General features: G+C 36.0%; 1 protein-coding gene across 3 annotated transcripts in view; it reads left to right on the top strand.

The window, feature by feature from the left end:
- The window catches only part of ft (cadherin-related tumor suppressor fat), a 105,654-nt gene that overhangs the window by 66,464 nt on the left and 23,892 nt on the right, over positions 1–15,298 (top strand). For all 3 annotated transcript variants that reach the window (XM_066398061.1, XM_066398064.1, XM_066398065.1), the window contains exons 9-10: positions 5,357–5,665; positions 12,429–12,662. In XM_066398061.1, coding sequence (XP_066254158.1) covers positions 5,357–5,665; positions 12,429–12,662 — 543 coding nt within the window. The remainder of the gene's footprint in view (positions 1–5,356; positions 5,666–12,428; positions 12,663–15,298) is intronic.

The following is a 15,298-nucleotide window of genomic DNA, read 5'->3' on the forward strand; positions in this document are numbered from 1 at the left end:
AATTGGTAGAAAAAAAAACATTCCTCTCATACCTGTCTAACTCTCAAACTACATCAACAGGTTTAACAAAAACTGCCGTAGTAGAACTTTTAATAAGGTGTCCTTAAGAGTCACATGGGACGCAGATAGCAATATCTTCCTTATGAATACGGTATTCCTCGCAATTCCAGCATTCCTCATTAGCGAGACTGGTGGAAGAGATGCTCATCTCAGTGTTCTGTACAGCTTGTATGAAACGTTTGCATAAAATTAGTTCTTAAAATCTTTATCGTATATTTCTATGACATACTCATATGATTCAAAGAAAAATACTACGCAGGCGTATTAACAGAGCTTCAGAATTAACAGGTGTGCTAAAATGAATTAACTCAGAAAACTCGTTGTAGCCATCATAAACACATTTTAAAAACATGTATATTGAAAAGTATTGAAGTTAGCTATCAAAGTTTCGGAGATGATAAACAAAGTGTGCTATTTCATATAAAATATACTGTGCAAACGTACCGACAGTGCCCCAGAGGGTACAAACTCCTAAGACTCAGAAATCTTGTTGCAAACACCACGAATGCTATTAACTTCGCTTTGAATTTGAATTGATTGAATGAATTTCATGTAATGAATTATTTATGTTTATACATATATATGGGATATTTTCCAAGAGACAGTAATTTCCAGTAATGGAACTAGTATTCATGCATATAAGCACAGCACCATTTTAGAACGCATTTACTATCATTTATGCGGTGCATTGTTCTGAATTAAATGTTTTTGATAAAGAAATGGTTTGTAACTGAATTAATGAAAGTGAGGGTGGCGAGATGAACCCGACGAGGAATTGCAATTAAAATATCAGTTTAATTGCTTCGATGACCTCTTTCGGCCTGTACTAGACGGGTTACGCTGTCTCTTATAGTTTTCGAAATATAGACTTACTTTAATCCTGATTATTCTGATTTTGAAAGTCCTTTCAAATGAAGGTTCTTCAAATTGCAGCTATAAGGGTCCAGAGTCTCAATCGAGGTATCCAGGGTTAATATAGACTCCAGATCTGACGAAAGTAATAAATATCACTTCGATATATTCAAAATATCACTGAAAATTTTCAAAGTGATGCGAAGCATCCAATTTTAACCACTTTCCTAATTTTAATATTTTAATTATTGCAATTGGTACGTGTATTTGAAACTTAATGTCCCAGGTTTCCTATCGACCTCTTCAATATACAATTTAAAAGTTGGTTCGATCGCACGGAATTTAAGCATGTAACATCTTTATACCCTTAAAAAATGTCATTACTCCCAGCTGGCAGGGCTCGTAAGCATCCTGTATAAGGTCAGGCTTTCTGCACCTCATGTGACTGTTCAAGACACCCTTAAAACTTCTACTGCGTCATTTTTGTTAATATAGTTCACGTACCGTTTTTTCCTACCAATGTAAATTGAATAAGAAAATTGAACTTTAACTGCTCTACATAGAAAATTTGACGAGGGATTCAAATATATAATTATATATGGAGTTACATAAAAAATAAAAATAAAAATTGTGTATAAAATGTGGGGCTCAGATGTCAGATCAAATCAGATGGTATATTCGCGGTGAATAGCATTCCAAAAGGATGCCTCCAATATAGTATTACTTGAACAAGACGGCAAGATCTGTAAGAAAAATACATAGATATTAGACGTGTGAAAGGGAAATTGTAAGAAGAGAGACTTGAATTTTTTCCTTGACCATATCTTCTGCAACATTAGCAGCCCGCATAAAATTTATTCCATGTAACCATGAATCTCCTGTCCAAACGATCCAAATAACCATGAACCTGATACTTGATGATATAAGAAATCTGAAGTACCCACTTTCATAAAATGGAATTAAAACACTATTATGAATAGCTTAATAATGTTTTAATGTTCTTATGGGTTGTTTTATTGTTACGAACTGTACTTCTGAAAATATTAAGTATTCTCTGCCATGATGACTTGATAGAAAATAAATTAACACATGAGCGTATGCTAGAGAAGTTCAAGACTGAACCCATCGAAAAGAAACTGTAAAAGTTCAAGGCTACATCAGTGTATTTGGTTCCTTGTGGCTTGGTACCTACTAATAGACCATATAGGACATGGGCTGATACTCATTGTCTGATATATTTTCAAGATGTATTTGTCGATGTTCAGAAGTAGATCGCATATCCCAGGGGCCGGGTACATTCTCCCTGGATGTTTTGGCGTGCACTCGGCCACTTTTTCTGCCCGTTTCGAAATATCAGAGTGGCCGTTTAGCGGAGCGACGGAATGCGGCCCCAGAGCGGCTCTTTTGCGCTGTCTTTTTCGATTAATTCACGGAATACTAATAAGACCCGGGTATTAACTAAGTGGACGAGTGTTCTCGTCACTGGACAACGACGTTCGAGGAAACTCTCGGCTCAGGGATTATGATGACAGACTGTCGCAGTGGCGGAGCCCAAAGCGCAGAAGAACTTTTTTTATAAATTACATCTCAGGAGCCAATCAGAAATCAATAATCTAAACTGTTACCTAAAAAAGCCGTCGCATTGTCCTATTGAATCTTTACAATACCATCAAAGGACTTCCAGAAATCATCGGCACTGAGTCGAATAACCATGCAACGCACTCTAAGGGAATCGAAATGGTAGCAACCATTGCTATCTTTTAAAGGCTCAGAAAGAGATATTTACTTTGCCCATTACCCACATCTACGTACGAGATATGTCTTCATTAACAATTGGTGGCCACAACCCCTCTTCAATTACTACCTAAGCCTCAGGTAGATTTAATGTTCGGCTCAGCAGAGAATTACAAGTATACAGGATCTCCGTTTCTGGAGCTCAACCATAAGGATCTGTATTAGCATAAAAGGTAGGAGGTCGGTTAAATTGGAGCGAAATTGCGCAATTTGCAGCTCAAGAATATGCCGGTTCAAAATTGAAATTTTGGTGTTTTCATCTAGCTTATTTGGCAAGGTAATTTAAAATGATTGAGCTCGTCATTTGAATTTTTTTCTCTTTTACAATTACTAAAATGCTAAAATCTCTTCAAAAATAATAAACGTCAATTAACTAAATTCTTCATTAGATTCAAGATAATCCTCCAACTTCGACGAGAGTTATAGCAAAAAAAATCTAAATCTCTTATCAAGCAGTGTGAAGAGTCTTGAAAAACCATAAATATTGTTTGTTTCATTCCATTTCAACCAATGAAGACATACTTACGTACGTTGGCCAGTACATTCACCAGATCTTTCCCCATTAGATTTTCATTTATGGAAAACTCTGAAAGATCTCATTTACAAATCTACCCGCCGATATTAACGATCTGCAAAGCAACATCATCATAACTTTAAGGACCAAAATAAAAAAGAGAAACGTTTTACAATCCATGAAAAATTTAAGAAAACACATAAATCTATGCTTGGGAGTAGAAAAACGGAACTGTTCGAGCATCTCTTATGATTAAAAAAAAATTATTTATGTTATTTTGTTATTTCCAAGACATTTGTTACAAAAACAGGATATTCGATGTTTTCACCAGAATGCAAGACTACACCTGGGGATGTGATGCATCCTCGTAATAAAAAAAATCCAAATTCAAAAACAGCATCAAAATAGTGGTGCCACTCTTCCTTCACCTTCTTTATTTTGAGGTATTTTTAAATGTATGCTGCATACTCAATGAAGTGGTAGCAAATGAGGCCAATAAACCAAAAGTTTCCGATTTAAAATACGCAAGTATTCTGCAGGAATGCCTTTTATAGGATTAAAACTGGTCATACCACTATCATTTTTACTCATGATACACAAATTGTATTAGATGCTACTATTTATGTACCAAAAAACCTCTGTTTGAGAACTCCAATTAGTCAACAACGAAGTTCTCTCGCTAATCGGTTCATTTGTGCATGTTTTATTCTCAAAATCTCGTTGAGATTTGGGATCTTCAGCAAGGCTAATTATTTTTGAATCTAAGAAAAACTATTATGAGATGATTCTATGGCTCTCCAAATGGCACTTTCAAGGAAATAATTGGTCGAGGAAAATAATTTTTGATAAAAGTTCTGTTGTGATTCGCATTCATATGGTTCTATTTTTCTTGGTAACTCGTATATACCACCTATATTACCTGGTGAAGTTAAAAATGTAAGGGAATGTCGTTATTGCATTATCAAGTGCATCAATAAGCTTTGAGCTTGAATTTACAAGTTTACAGAAGTTCAAATAGAAACTAGTTAAAGAATGTCCGAAGAGTTTCTATTGTATTTTATTTCATACCTTGAAAATCTCATGTTTCCTTAGTCTGGAGTCACACCAAATACTTCTGCAATGTATTTCTTTTATCGATTTGCTCAGATTTCACTTTAAAGAAATGTTTTCCTTTGAGATTATTTAAGATTTAGACAAAATGAAATTTTTCACATGAAATCTTATTGATCTTAGGAATGAAACTTGACCTTCCCGCTCTCGCAATTTGAACATATTCGTAAACCATGCATTAAACTGGTTGATCTTCCAATCCTATCAATTCTCTATATGATGCAATTCTTTGCATGACACACTCTACATTGCCATCAATTTATCAAAATGATATATCAAATTCTCAAAATTTATAAATTATGTGCTTTTTTTCGGCTCCACAAAGCCATACATTTATTAGATATTCAGCAAGACAAACAGGTTTTCTTGTATCATTTATTATCATTAGTAAAATTTATTATAATTGCCTTATCAATCAGCTCTTTGCCGTGAGCTGGTTTATTTGAGTGGCCATTAAATTTTACACCAGTCTCGGCTTGTAAACTCCTAATTTTTGTCATTATTTTTATAGGAAAATTAACACAATATTTATTCATTTACCCCTTGTTCTGGTAGTTTAACACACCACTGACCGCCCAGAAAACGTTATGGCACGCCAGACCTCTAATGTCCGCCATCACAATTAGCAAAATTCCAATTACCAGTTTAATTTATAATGAAACTACGATTTTTTTGCTAATCAGTCTGCATTGCCCGGATAGTTGGGACACTTTTGTATATTCAAAATTTTTTAAAGCAATTTAGGGTCTTTAGTCTCGTTCGGAATTGTGCGCCTCGGCACAATCTAAACAAATCATTATAAATTCAAATCTCGTCATCCTGTCGCGGTATCCAAATGCCATAGAAATAGCCTCGGAACTATTTCTGATTATACATACGGCATGATAATTACCTCGGAATTATGGATAATTATATCCAATGCGAAAAAACGATTTATTACTGCTGAGAAAACCGATGTAATATCTTGGCTTTAAAGTTGCGCTATTAGCACTTAAGAACGCGTCCTAATTTAGCTTGTCTTTGCAGGTGGAGATTACAGTGTTGGACAAAAATGACAGCCCTCCCTCCTTTGAGGGATCTTCCTTGCATTATTCAGTCTCTGAGGATTTGGGACCAGGACAATCGTTTGCCACCTTAAAAGCTGAAGACCCGGACACGATTGGGCATCTAGAATACAGCATTTTGAGTGGAGATGATGGCAAATTCCACTTGGATAAATCCACTGGAGTCCTCAAACTCACCGACAGCCTCGATAGGGAAACGAAAGAAGGCTACAAGTTAACAGTGAGGTGCAGCGATGGCAACCAGTACACCGATGTTGTCGTTACCGTCGAGGTGAGTTTTTTGTAGATTCCTTAATTAGAAATGATGATTGAGACGTCGTAAATTTCAGAGTTTACATAAGTGTCCATAAGGTGTGGCTTTAAAAGCCCATAATTGGTAATATTTTATCCGAGTTATTAGATAGGATTATTCGCCGTTTTAGAATGAAAACAAGAGAGTTTGGTTGTTAATTCAATTATATCTTGCTAGTCGCTAAGTTAAGAAATGTGTGGGCTTGAATGGAGTTGTAGATGTTGCCAAGAATTTCAAGGTAATGCCTCATTTATTGACCAGACCAACATACAGCGCATTCACTAGCAAATTGTGATTGTCCAATGTCCAAGCTCAACATTTCACTTTCCTGCGGAATATATGTAAATTTAAATAATACATTTTGGTTGAATTCGGGCCTTTCTACGTAAACATCTGGTCAATCGTTTTCTTGAAATATTGCGAGAGAGATGTTCCAACCTCGAACTTCAGCTTTGACCTTCATTTATTGCCAATTTCACTGGATTGTGGCCAAAAAAAAAAAAGTTAGCAATATCTTCACGTTCCTTCGATAACGAAATACCAAAAATGTATTAAAATTTTTCGAAGTATGGCTGAAAATTGGATAAAACAAAAGTAATATGGAAATTTTTTTAAGATCGTTCAAGCTTATAACAAGGTTCAACAATAAGGAAACTTGATCGTTTTCCCCCCCGAAAATCCAAAAATAACTTGTAAATATCTTCATATTTCTTTAGGCTCGGGTATTAAAAACACACTGAACTTTGCTGAAATTCGATTCAGTTCGATGGACCAAAAATAATGTAGAATTTTCGGCCAGTTCCTTCAATCTTGCAGGGCTAAATTATGGAGAAATTTGGTCGTCGTCCAAGTCGCGAAACCAAAACCAAATTACAATGTTTTGTTTTTTACTCGGTTCGATAGATCAAAAACATTGCGTTGGACGAGACTCTTTAAACGCTGAGCATGATATTTCGGGAGGAACCTCCCCACCATCCGAAGGTACTATCAAATTAGAAATGACAGAGGAGACATCGCAGAGGTAAAATAAATTAGAGAAGTTCAAAGGGGATTAAAGGTATATAGAAAAAGTAGATAAAGGCGCCAATCATGTTGAGGAAAATTGGAATAGCCAGAAGTTGGAAATTAATCATCTTCACAAAATTACAAGTTATGATCATTTTCGGATACTAAAAAGTGAGTCTTTACAGAGACAAAACATAAATAAAATACATGCTGCAATATCTGGTGCATATGACAAACTGAATGGTGCAGGATATGTCTGTTACATAATTAGATTCTGTCATGTTTAGTTGCTTCCCACATCCTCTTGATTGCGATGTGTTAAATTAAATATAATTCCTCAAACAAAAAGTAAATCAAAATGTTATGGTAAAACATTTGCCTTATTGTAGTACATACAGCGATACATTTCACTCATTCGCATTCCTGTACTCTAAGTAAAAACCGAAAGAGTGCCGACATGTCTTCGTCAAGCATATGCTGCGCAATTTTCAAATTCCTCGTCATTTTGCACAAATCAAAATTTTTTAATCATCCGGTTTGACAGTAAAATAAACGCATGCTATTCTTGATTTATTTGCGCGATCTAGGTAACAGTAAAACGAGAAATTTGTCCAATCCTGCGCCGCTTTGTGTCTGGATCCGTCCCTGTCGAGACAGCATCGCATAATAACACGATCTATGCCTTGATTAATGTACCGAAAGGGATCTACGTCGACGTTTTTTTCTTTTTTCACTTGGTTCCTCTAACAAAGATCAAATGGCATTTTATGAGCCGATGGTAAAAATCATCTGACAACCCGTTCTCTGTTGTATAACCGTATGATTGCTTATTATTAATGATGTAGCTGGGCCTAGAGATGGGCAAAAGAAACGACTGTCCACGCATCACTTTTCTCTGGTTCTGCGGGCCAAACTGGAACTTCCCCCAAACAAATTTGGTTAGTAGAAGGGGGTTAAAGTTAGGGCATGCAATCAGATCTAAGGCATTTACCAACAGCGATGTCCCAACCGCAACTCAAACCCCTGCAGCAACATTCCTACCTGATGATTGGTTATTATAAATGTTAATGCCTATTCCCTCTTGTTCAGCTCATAGTATAAGGTACTTGTTCCGCGCTGTTATGCTTCATTTGAATTTCGTTAAATCCTCCTCTCGGTCGTGATTCCAAAGCATTGTTTTGCCATCACGTAGAAGATATCAATCGAAAGGGCATGTTAGCTTAAAAGACAAAAGACATATGCGAGGTAGATAAGCAGTGGAAGAAATTCGGCTTCGGACGCCCATCAATAAGTAGCACATCAGCAACTGTTTATTAAATACCGAAACGAACGAGGATTCGTTGGTTCCGATTACACGACCCGAAAGATTTACCTTATCGATGAAACGTCACTGTCTGTCATACACCGGTTTGGTTCACTTGTCAATTAGAGTGACGTGCATATTCAGACCGTGATGGCTGTATCTTATTTTTTATTCCGAATGAGCGGTCGGTATAAGAAAGGTGTTTAGGATTAACCTGTAACTCAGTCAATCAAAAATTAGCATCGAGTTCGGATGGGATTATGGGATCAGATTTTCCTTCGAAACATTGGTATGTGTTTAAGTTCGACGCGATTTGGTTCCCATAGAATGGGCCAAAAGGCGGAGCCCCAAGCAAAATCCCATTACGTAATTCACAACCATTTCAAAAAGTTACCCAATAAAGGCGAATATGACAAATGATAACTTTTACTTCCTTTACATTCATTTCTGCCCTACCTTTTCTGACCATTTTTTCGATGAAAACTTTCATAGTTCTAAAAAATGTACCGATCAAAGTGACGTGCACATTCACACCGTGATGGCTGGTGTCTTATTTAGGAAACCGAATGAACAATCGGTATAAGAAAGGTGTTTAGGATTAAGCAGTAACTCGGTTAATCAAAAATTAACTTCGAGTTCAGATAGGATTATGGCATCACATTTTCCTTTCAGGCATTGTATACGTTTAAACTTTCACTCGATTTGCTTCTCATAAAATGCGTCTAAAGGCGGAGATTCAAGCAAAATGCCAAATGTAATTTAAAGAAGATTATACCCATTTCAGAAAGGCCCATAATATGCACGAATATGACAAATGATAATTTTTACTTCCTCATGTTCATTTCTGTCCTATATTTTCCAATCTGATGATGAAGTAATTAAAGTTAAACACCTGCACAACGTGATTTTTTCACAAAAATAAGTTAGTTTTCGATCTTATTTTAAAAATGCTGCCTTTGACTTATATTTCAAAAACAAATGTTTTGCTTCGTTTCTACGATTATCTGCCTCATTTTTAGCTATTTATGTACAACTCCATTCCCTATCTATTTGTGATATCATTTGCCGTCAATGAAATAACTGCAAAGCAAATTTGCTTACAAATTTCCATTTTGTAATTTTATTACTTACTTTATATTCATGGTACCTATTTCTGCGTAAACGCTAAAAATTCCCAGCTTATGGTAAATAACATAAACATGTCTAAACATACAAAGGGAGTAATTGAGATTCCGCAGTTAACAAGTGCAGTAATAACGGCAATTAATAATTAAGAATCTAATTAAGAATAAATTATTAATATTAATTGCTCATTAATATACATGTTAGTTTCAACATTTCTCCTTCTTTCGATCGGCAGCATTGCAAAAAAATCGAAAAGCGACTAAAGCATAAACATTTCAACTTTTATTACTTTACCTTTATTCTCTATTTGCATTTCCGCTCGAGACTGACAACGTCTAATATCAATAATCAAAACCGTCATAAATGACACACACCGCTCATGTGGTTTAACATATAGCGCATATGGATTGATTGGACACAAACAGCAAACTTGGCGTATTTACTTAAATTGCAGAAGCACGCATTAATGAGAGTCTTTAATGAATGAAGTTATATACATTCAATATTAAATGAACGTCTTAATACGTAATCGACGGAAGAGATATTTAAATAAAGTAGAAATTGGGGAAATTCGTATTTTGCCAATTTTCCCAGTTCTCTTCAAATTACTAAAGACTTCATTTCGGACGGCTCAGGCTGGTAAGTTATTTCTCGATAATCAACTCAATAAATTACCTAAAAGTAATTATTCTCCTTCATATAAAAGAAGGGTCGTTTCATGAAGGAGAAGAGTGAACATATAGATATGATGAGAATGGGTATAATGAGAGTATGAAAAGGACCTTTTATATACAGCCTTAGGAGGTCTATTCTCGACATGCTACTCGAGCAATTCTATCCTCGAATGACGTCAAAATGACGGACTATGAAGGATCCTTAATGCCTAATAGTATGAAGTTTCAAGTCATTCTTCTCTCAATCGATTTTCAAGAATTCAGGGCAGGATCTCTCACATATGTAATACTATTACAATTTATCCGTCAATATCTCTTTCTTTACAGTTCTTCGAATACATGCCATGAAGGAATATAGGTACCTTTTGTTTTAAATCAGCAAGCGTACCTGTCGCCCTTTTCTCTGACTTGTCACGAGCGTTTGACAGAGCAGAGAAAGTAGGGAAAATATAACGCGTTGGGATTGATTGGACACAAACAGCAAACGCGGGCTACATATCAAAATTGCAAAATCATGCATTAATGCAAAATTAAGCATGTTTGAGGGTCATTAATGAATTAAGATTTTACCAATTTCTTCAATTTAAAAAAGGAAGTGTTCTGGCTATGTTAATTCAGGTTGTTGAAGGTAGATGAAGTTGTTCAAGGTCTCTTCAAATTACTAAAGACTTGATTTCGGTCGATTATAAAAGGGAGAGAGAGAGAAAGAGGGTACATTCGAAGAGGTTTAAAAATTTATCAGTGTGAAAGTGCAAAATTCATTCTAATTACCCAAATTTTTGGGGATAAATTATTATTGTTGTGACACATCCCTTTTCGGTACTAAATGGTACCATATAACTGAATTACCATAAAGAAGCATTTACCTCTGAAGGATCGATTATCGGAAAGATGACTAAAGTACATGGCTTCTCTTGCATATAAAAAGGCGATACTTGTATACGATTATACGAATAATTGCTCAAAGCGCCTTCCCATTCAATGATAATTTTGTAATAAAGATTTTCTTTTTATAGGGTAATAGCCATCCGGTCATCTAGAAGCTCGAACAGGTGGTAGTTCGGAAAAATCAAAGTAGAAGCCGTAAAATAAAAGTGTACTGCTCTGTTTAATAAATGAGAATAATGGGATTAGATAGCGAAAACGCCCATGTTATTCTAGTTATGTTAAACTTTTCCAGTTACAGGCGCCAACATCTATTAAAGTTTTTTTAAATTATGGCGTGGCATCAATTTCATAAAAATTTTAAAAAATGATATACATACATCCAATCTCTATATTTTAAAACTCCCAAGAGCTTCCTCGGTCCTCCATAAAAGACCTACTCACTCTCTGATCTACCATAACCGGTGGGGATCGATGTGGAGTAAAAAAACGTCTAAAATCCCTAAGTAAATAATTTTGTTCTCGATTTAATAAGTAAAAAGTTTTAGAATGCCATACGAGAATGAAATTTTGCAGTTTTAAAAAGTTAAGTCGAATTAAATATTCTCAAATTCGAGAGAGAACTACGAATTTTGTTTACAAATTTGTACTACTTCGCGGTTTAAAAAATGATTCCGAAACAGAATTTAAAAAATTGTCAATTCGTCTGAAATATATAAAACACATTTACAACAAAGAGCCTCTCTTAGTATCAAATTATTAACATGCTGTCAAATTTAACTGCTACTTAATTTCCACAGAAACGTCGAAATAGAGCGTAGGTGTCGGTCTGCTTCTTGGTTTCTACAGAAACTGCTGCTGTTAAAGTGAACAGCAAATTAATAATTTGGCCTTTAACCGTTTCAAATAAGCTGTCCTTACCTCAACTCTTGATTGAGCTTTAACTTACTAATAGCTGTCGCTTCTTAACTGCACATTGAAGAATCATGTCTAAGGGCCGTTTCTTCAATATTCTGCTATACCTGTATGTTAAATAACTTGCGGTAGAGGGTAACCATTAGTCAAAGTGTCTCTGCTAATTGCGGAAGTGTTTCAGATAGCTGTCTTTACTTCAACTGTTGGTTAAGCTTTAACTTCAGCTTGAAAAACCTCTTATCTGCCAGTTAGTTGTTAACTGGCAGCTGTGGCTCCCCACCGGTTCTGACAAAGACAGTTTGGCTGATGTTACCTTTGATCTAAGTGACTTCGCATGTCGTTTTAGCAAGACATTGAAGAACCGACCCTTAGGAGGGTACACTTGATGGTCATGATTGCTTATGATCCTCGAATGGATTTCTTATGGCTTGACCAATTATAATTCTCAAGGATGCACAATTCGTCCCTACTAAAACTGTTCATGATAAATGTTTTAACATCCATCCTTTTAAGCGGTACCGGGTGAACCTCTAATTTATACCGACAGTGGACACCTCCACTTGTTGGGCGGTACCACGCCATCCGACTGAACCTGTACTAAAATGGGACACCAATAAATATCATCGAAATTATCGGGTGTAACATCGACAATTACCGGGGTCGTTGCTCCTCCACGATCCGCATCTGCATGGTGGCAACTATGATAAACTACTATTGCGATGCTTGGCGGTACCGTAGGTACTCCGGTCTAACTGTATCTTTTAGAGAGGTTCAGTTCTGAATACTGAAAGTGCATACAGCTTTACAATTTTCTAAAATGGATCTTTTATTCCAGGTTAATGACACTAACGACAATCCCCCAGTGTTCCTGGAGCAGGCGTATTCCTTCGATATCCCTGAGAATGCCATTAGGGGGTACAAGGTGGGACAAATCAAGGCGACTGATGCGGATTTAGGAGTCAATGCACAGCTGAGTTACACAGTGGTCAGCAACTGGGCCAATGACGTCTTCTCCCTAAACCCCCAAACAGGCGTTTTTACCTTGACTTCAAAGCTGGATTACGAAGAAGTAAGTTACTACCGTTGTTGGTTAAAAAATGCGAATTACGTCGGAAAAAGTAAAGGAGCTTCAAGTATGGTAAGTGGCGGTTTTTCTACTAGGCGTAGACCTAGAAAACGGTCGCGAATAAGTGGAAAAACGCTGATTAAATGGAGGATTGAAGCGATAGAGTAGCAAAGGAATACTAATTGAAGAATTACATAGAGAAGAGCCACACAAGTTGCGGTTTTCTTTAGTTTCAGATTAAAATGGTCATGAGTCCTAATTGAAGCAGTATTTTTTGATTGTCGTTATTATCATGGTTGGTTACAATGTTAATCTTTCAGCAAAAGTTCTTATTTATGAGCGCTCCGCAAGGCCAATCCAGGACATAACAAAGCCCAAAGGAAAAAAGAAAAAAACACAAAGTATTGTCAACCAGGCTTTATTTTTTCGAGACGGAAAAAATGACCGTTCGTACCGATATACGTCCACGGGGTTTCTGCTTCAAAAACAAGGTCAGTTCTGTTATTAAACGATTTATTGCCAGCCCGCGGACAACTACAGATATCCCTAACAATAATTTTAATTTTACCATGAGCCCTGAATTTCACAAACATCAGGGAAGTGAAAACTCGTCTGTCTGTAGGTAGATTGTACTCGATCAGATGAGCTGGTGTTTCTGTATAAAAACCGACCAGACTTTATTGCCATTGCCCGTCGCGTCGCTTTGGTTTCCATCTGTATTTAGCTTCCGAAGTTGCAGCCCCTAGTTTTTGTCCCACTCTGTGTATAACCTTTGTTGTCGTCTTTGCATTGTTGCCCAACTGTTTGGAAAACAATTTTAATCAATGAGGATTAGGTTAATTCAGGCTATCATCTGCAGCGAAGCCTGCCATAGTAAGCAGCTTGATTACTTCCATTACGCCAAAATAAAATAAAATTTTTAGCTTATTTTATTTATTAATTTTTCTATTGCTAACCGCGTACAACCGTACAACAAACGTACAAGATAAATTCTGTTAATACAGAGACAATTAAAGCTGCGAATTTATCAAACAAGAAAAAATCAATAGACCTCGATAAAGACCCATTTTTGAGTGACGAAAATGGTTCTGCAGGGTAATTTCTCTGCTTCGAAGATGGTAAATTTAATTTTACATAGCATAGAAGGAAATACGCTCCAGGCAACCGAAAAATAAAACCCGAATGAACCCAAAAAGGACATTGGATCAAACGGATCACGTAACTGTAACCATATGGTCTTACTTGTCATTAATTCTTGCGTGAAGTTGATAATCGTAGGCGATAATCGTCATCAATGCCTAATTCAAAATGGTTTTGAGAAACGGTTTGGGAACCTCACGAGTAAAAGCACTGATTGGTGAAGTACGTAAACCTCAGAAAAGCAGAGATTAATGCTCAATTTCGAGGATCAACTACTGTTTTATTCGTGGCAATTCCGAAACTCAGAAAATGCAACAGAGTTCCTTACTAGAATTGCTCCGTCAATCATGTTTGAACCAGATGCTCTTGATGCCTATCTATCTGGATATCGAAAAGGACAGAGAATATTAACTATTATAATGTCCCTATCGATGTACGAGTAGATCGATGACAATATTCACGCAGAATATTCAATGACAATAATTGTTGTCATCTTTCGAATACCAATCATATACACCAGAGTTCTCTTGACCTGCAAATATGAAATGAAAAAACTAAAAGTATCTACGTATATGAAAGACTTAAAAGTCGAAGAATCTCCGACCGAATCGTGAGGTATAAGTGTTAATATGCGTCGATTGTTCTCATCACATGCGGTCTCGTGATCTACTGAAGCGTTCATAGAGATCTATTTAATTCCTCAAACTTTGAACCCATTTCACCTACCCAGTTACCTTTTCCATTAAAATCAACGTTTTCTCAGTTAAGTGCTCCATCAAATTTCTGAAAGTCTCAATAATTTCTATTTCAATGCGTTTGATCAACTTGGTTTTGCATCGTCAGAAATTAGTTCTGATGATGGAAATTTGTTGAAATTTATTGAAATTGATGAAATTATTTCTAATCCAAAGAAAATGCAAAGTTTTACGAAGACGTTCTGTTGTCTAGATCAATGATAGTCTCCACACACTAATCTTGAGAAATTTTCTGTTCTTTGAATTTGGAAATCTGGCTTCAATAACGTCGATGCTAGGTGTGATTGCTGACTTTGCAGATTAAAAGACTGTTTGCTATAGTACAAATCAAGTCACTTTTTATTTACGTCGCAAGCTTCAATCAGTACTGATGCTATAGCTATTCAAAATTAGTATGTTGCTGGATTTTGTCAGGTATTGGTGCATTGCTATCAGTATTTAACAGCATTTAATAGTATTGTTAGATTCGGAGCAAACAATTATCATATCAATGAACAAAAAAGCAATAATAGTATTAATCTTTATTGTTAAAAAATTAACCAATCTCAAGGCATATTAATCTGGTCAATGACAAGTCTGGGGGCGTTTTAGGAAGAAACGTTCTGAATAAACACGTTTAAAACATTTAATTTACCTCTCCAACTGAATTCAATGCTAATAAGAGTCCATTATTTTCCAATTATCTTTCAAAATAGTTGATACTGGTAGATTCGTGGAATTGATAGAAACAGAGACACAAATGTT

This window comes from Euwallacea similis, chromosome 16 (assembly GCF_039881205.1).
Source record: "Euwallacea similis isolate ESF13 chromosome 16, ESF131.1, whole genome shotgun sequence".
In the NCBI taxonomy this organism is placed as follows: domain Eukaryota; kingdom Metazoa; phylum Arthropoda; class Insecta; order Coleoptera; family Curculionidae; genus Euwallacea; species Euwallacea similis.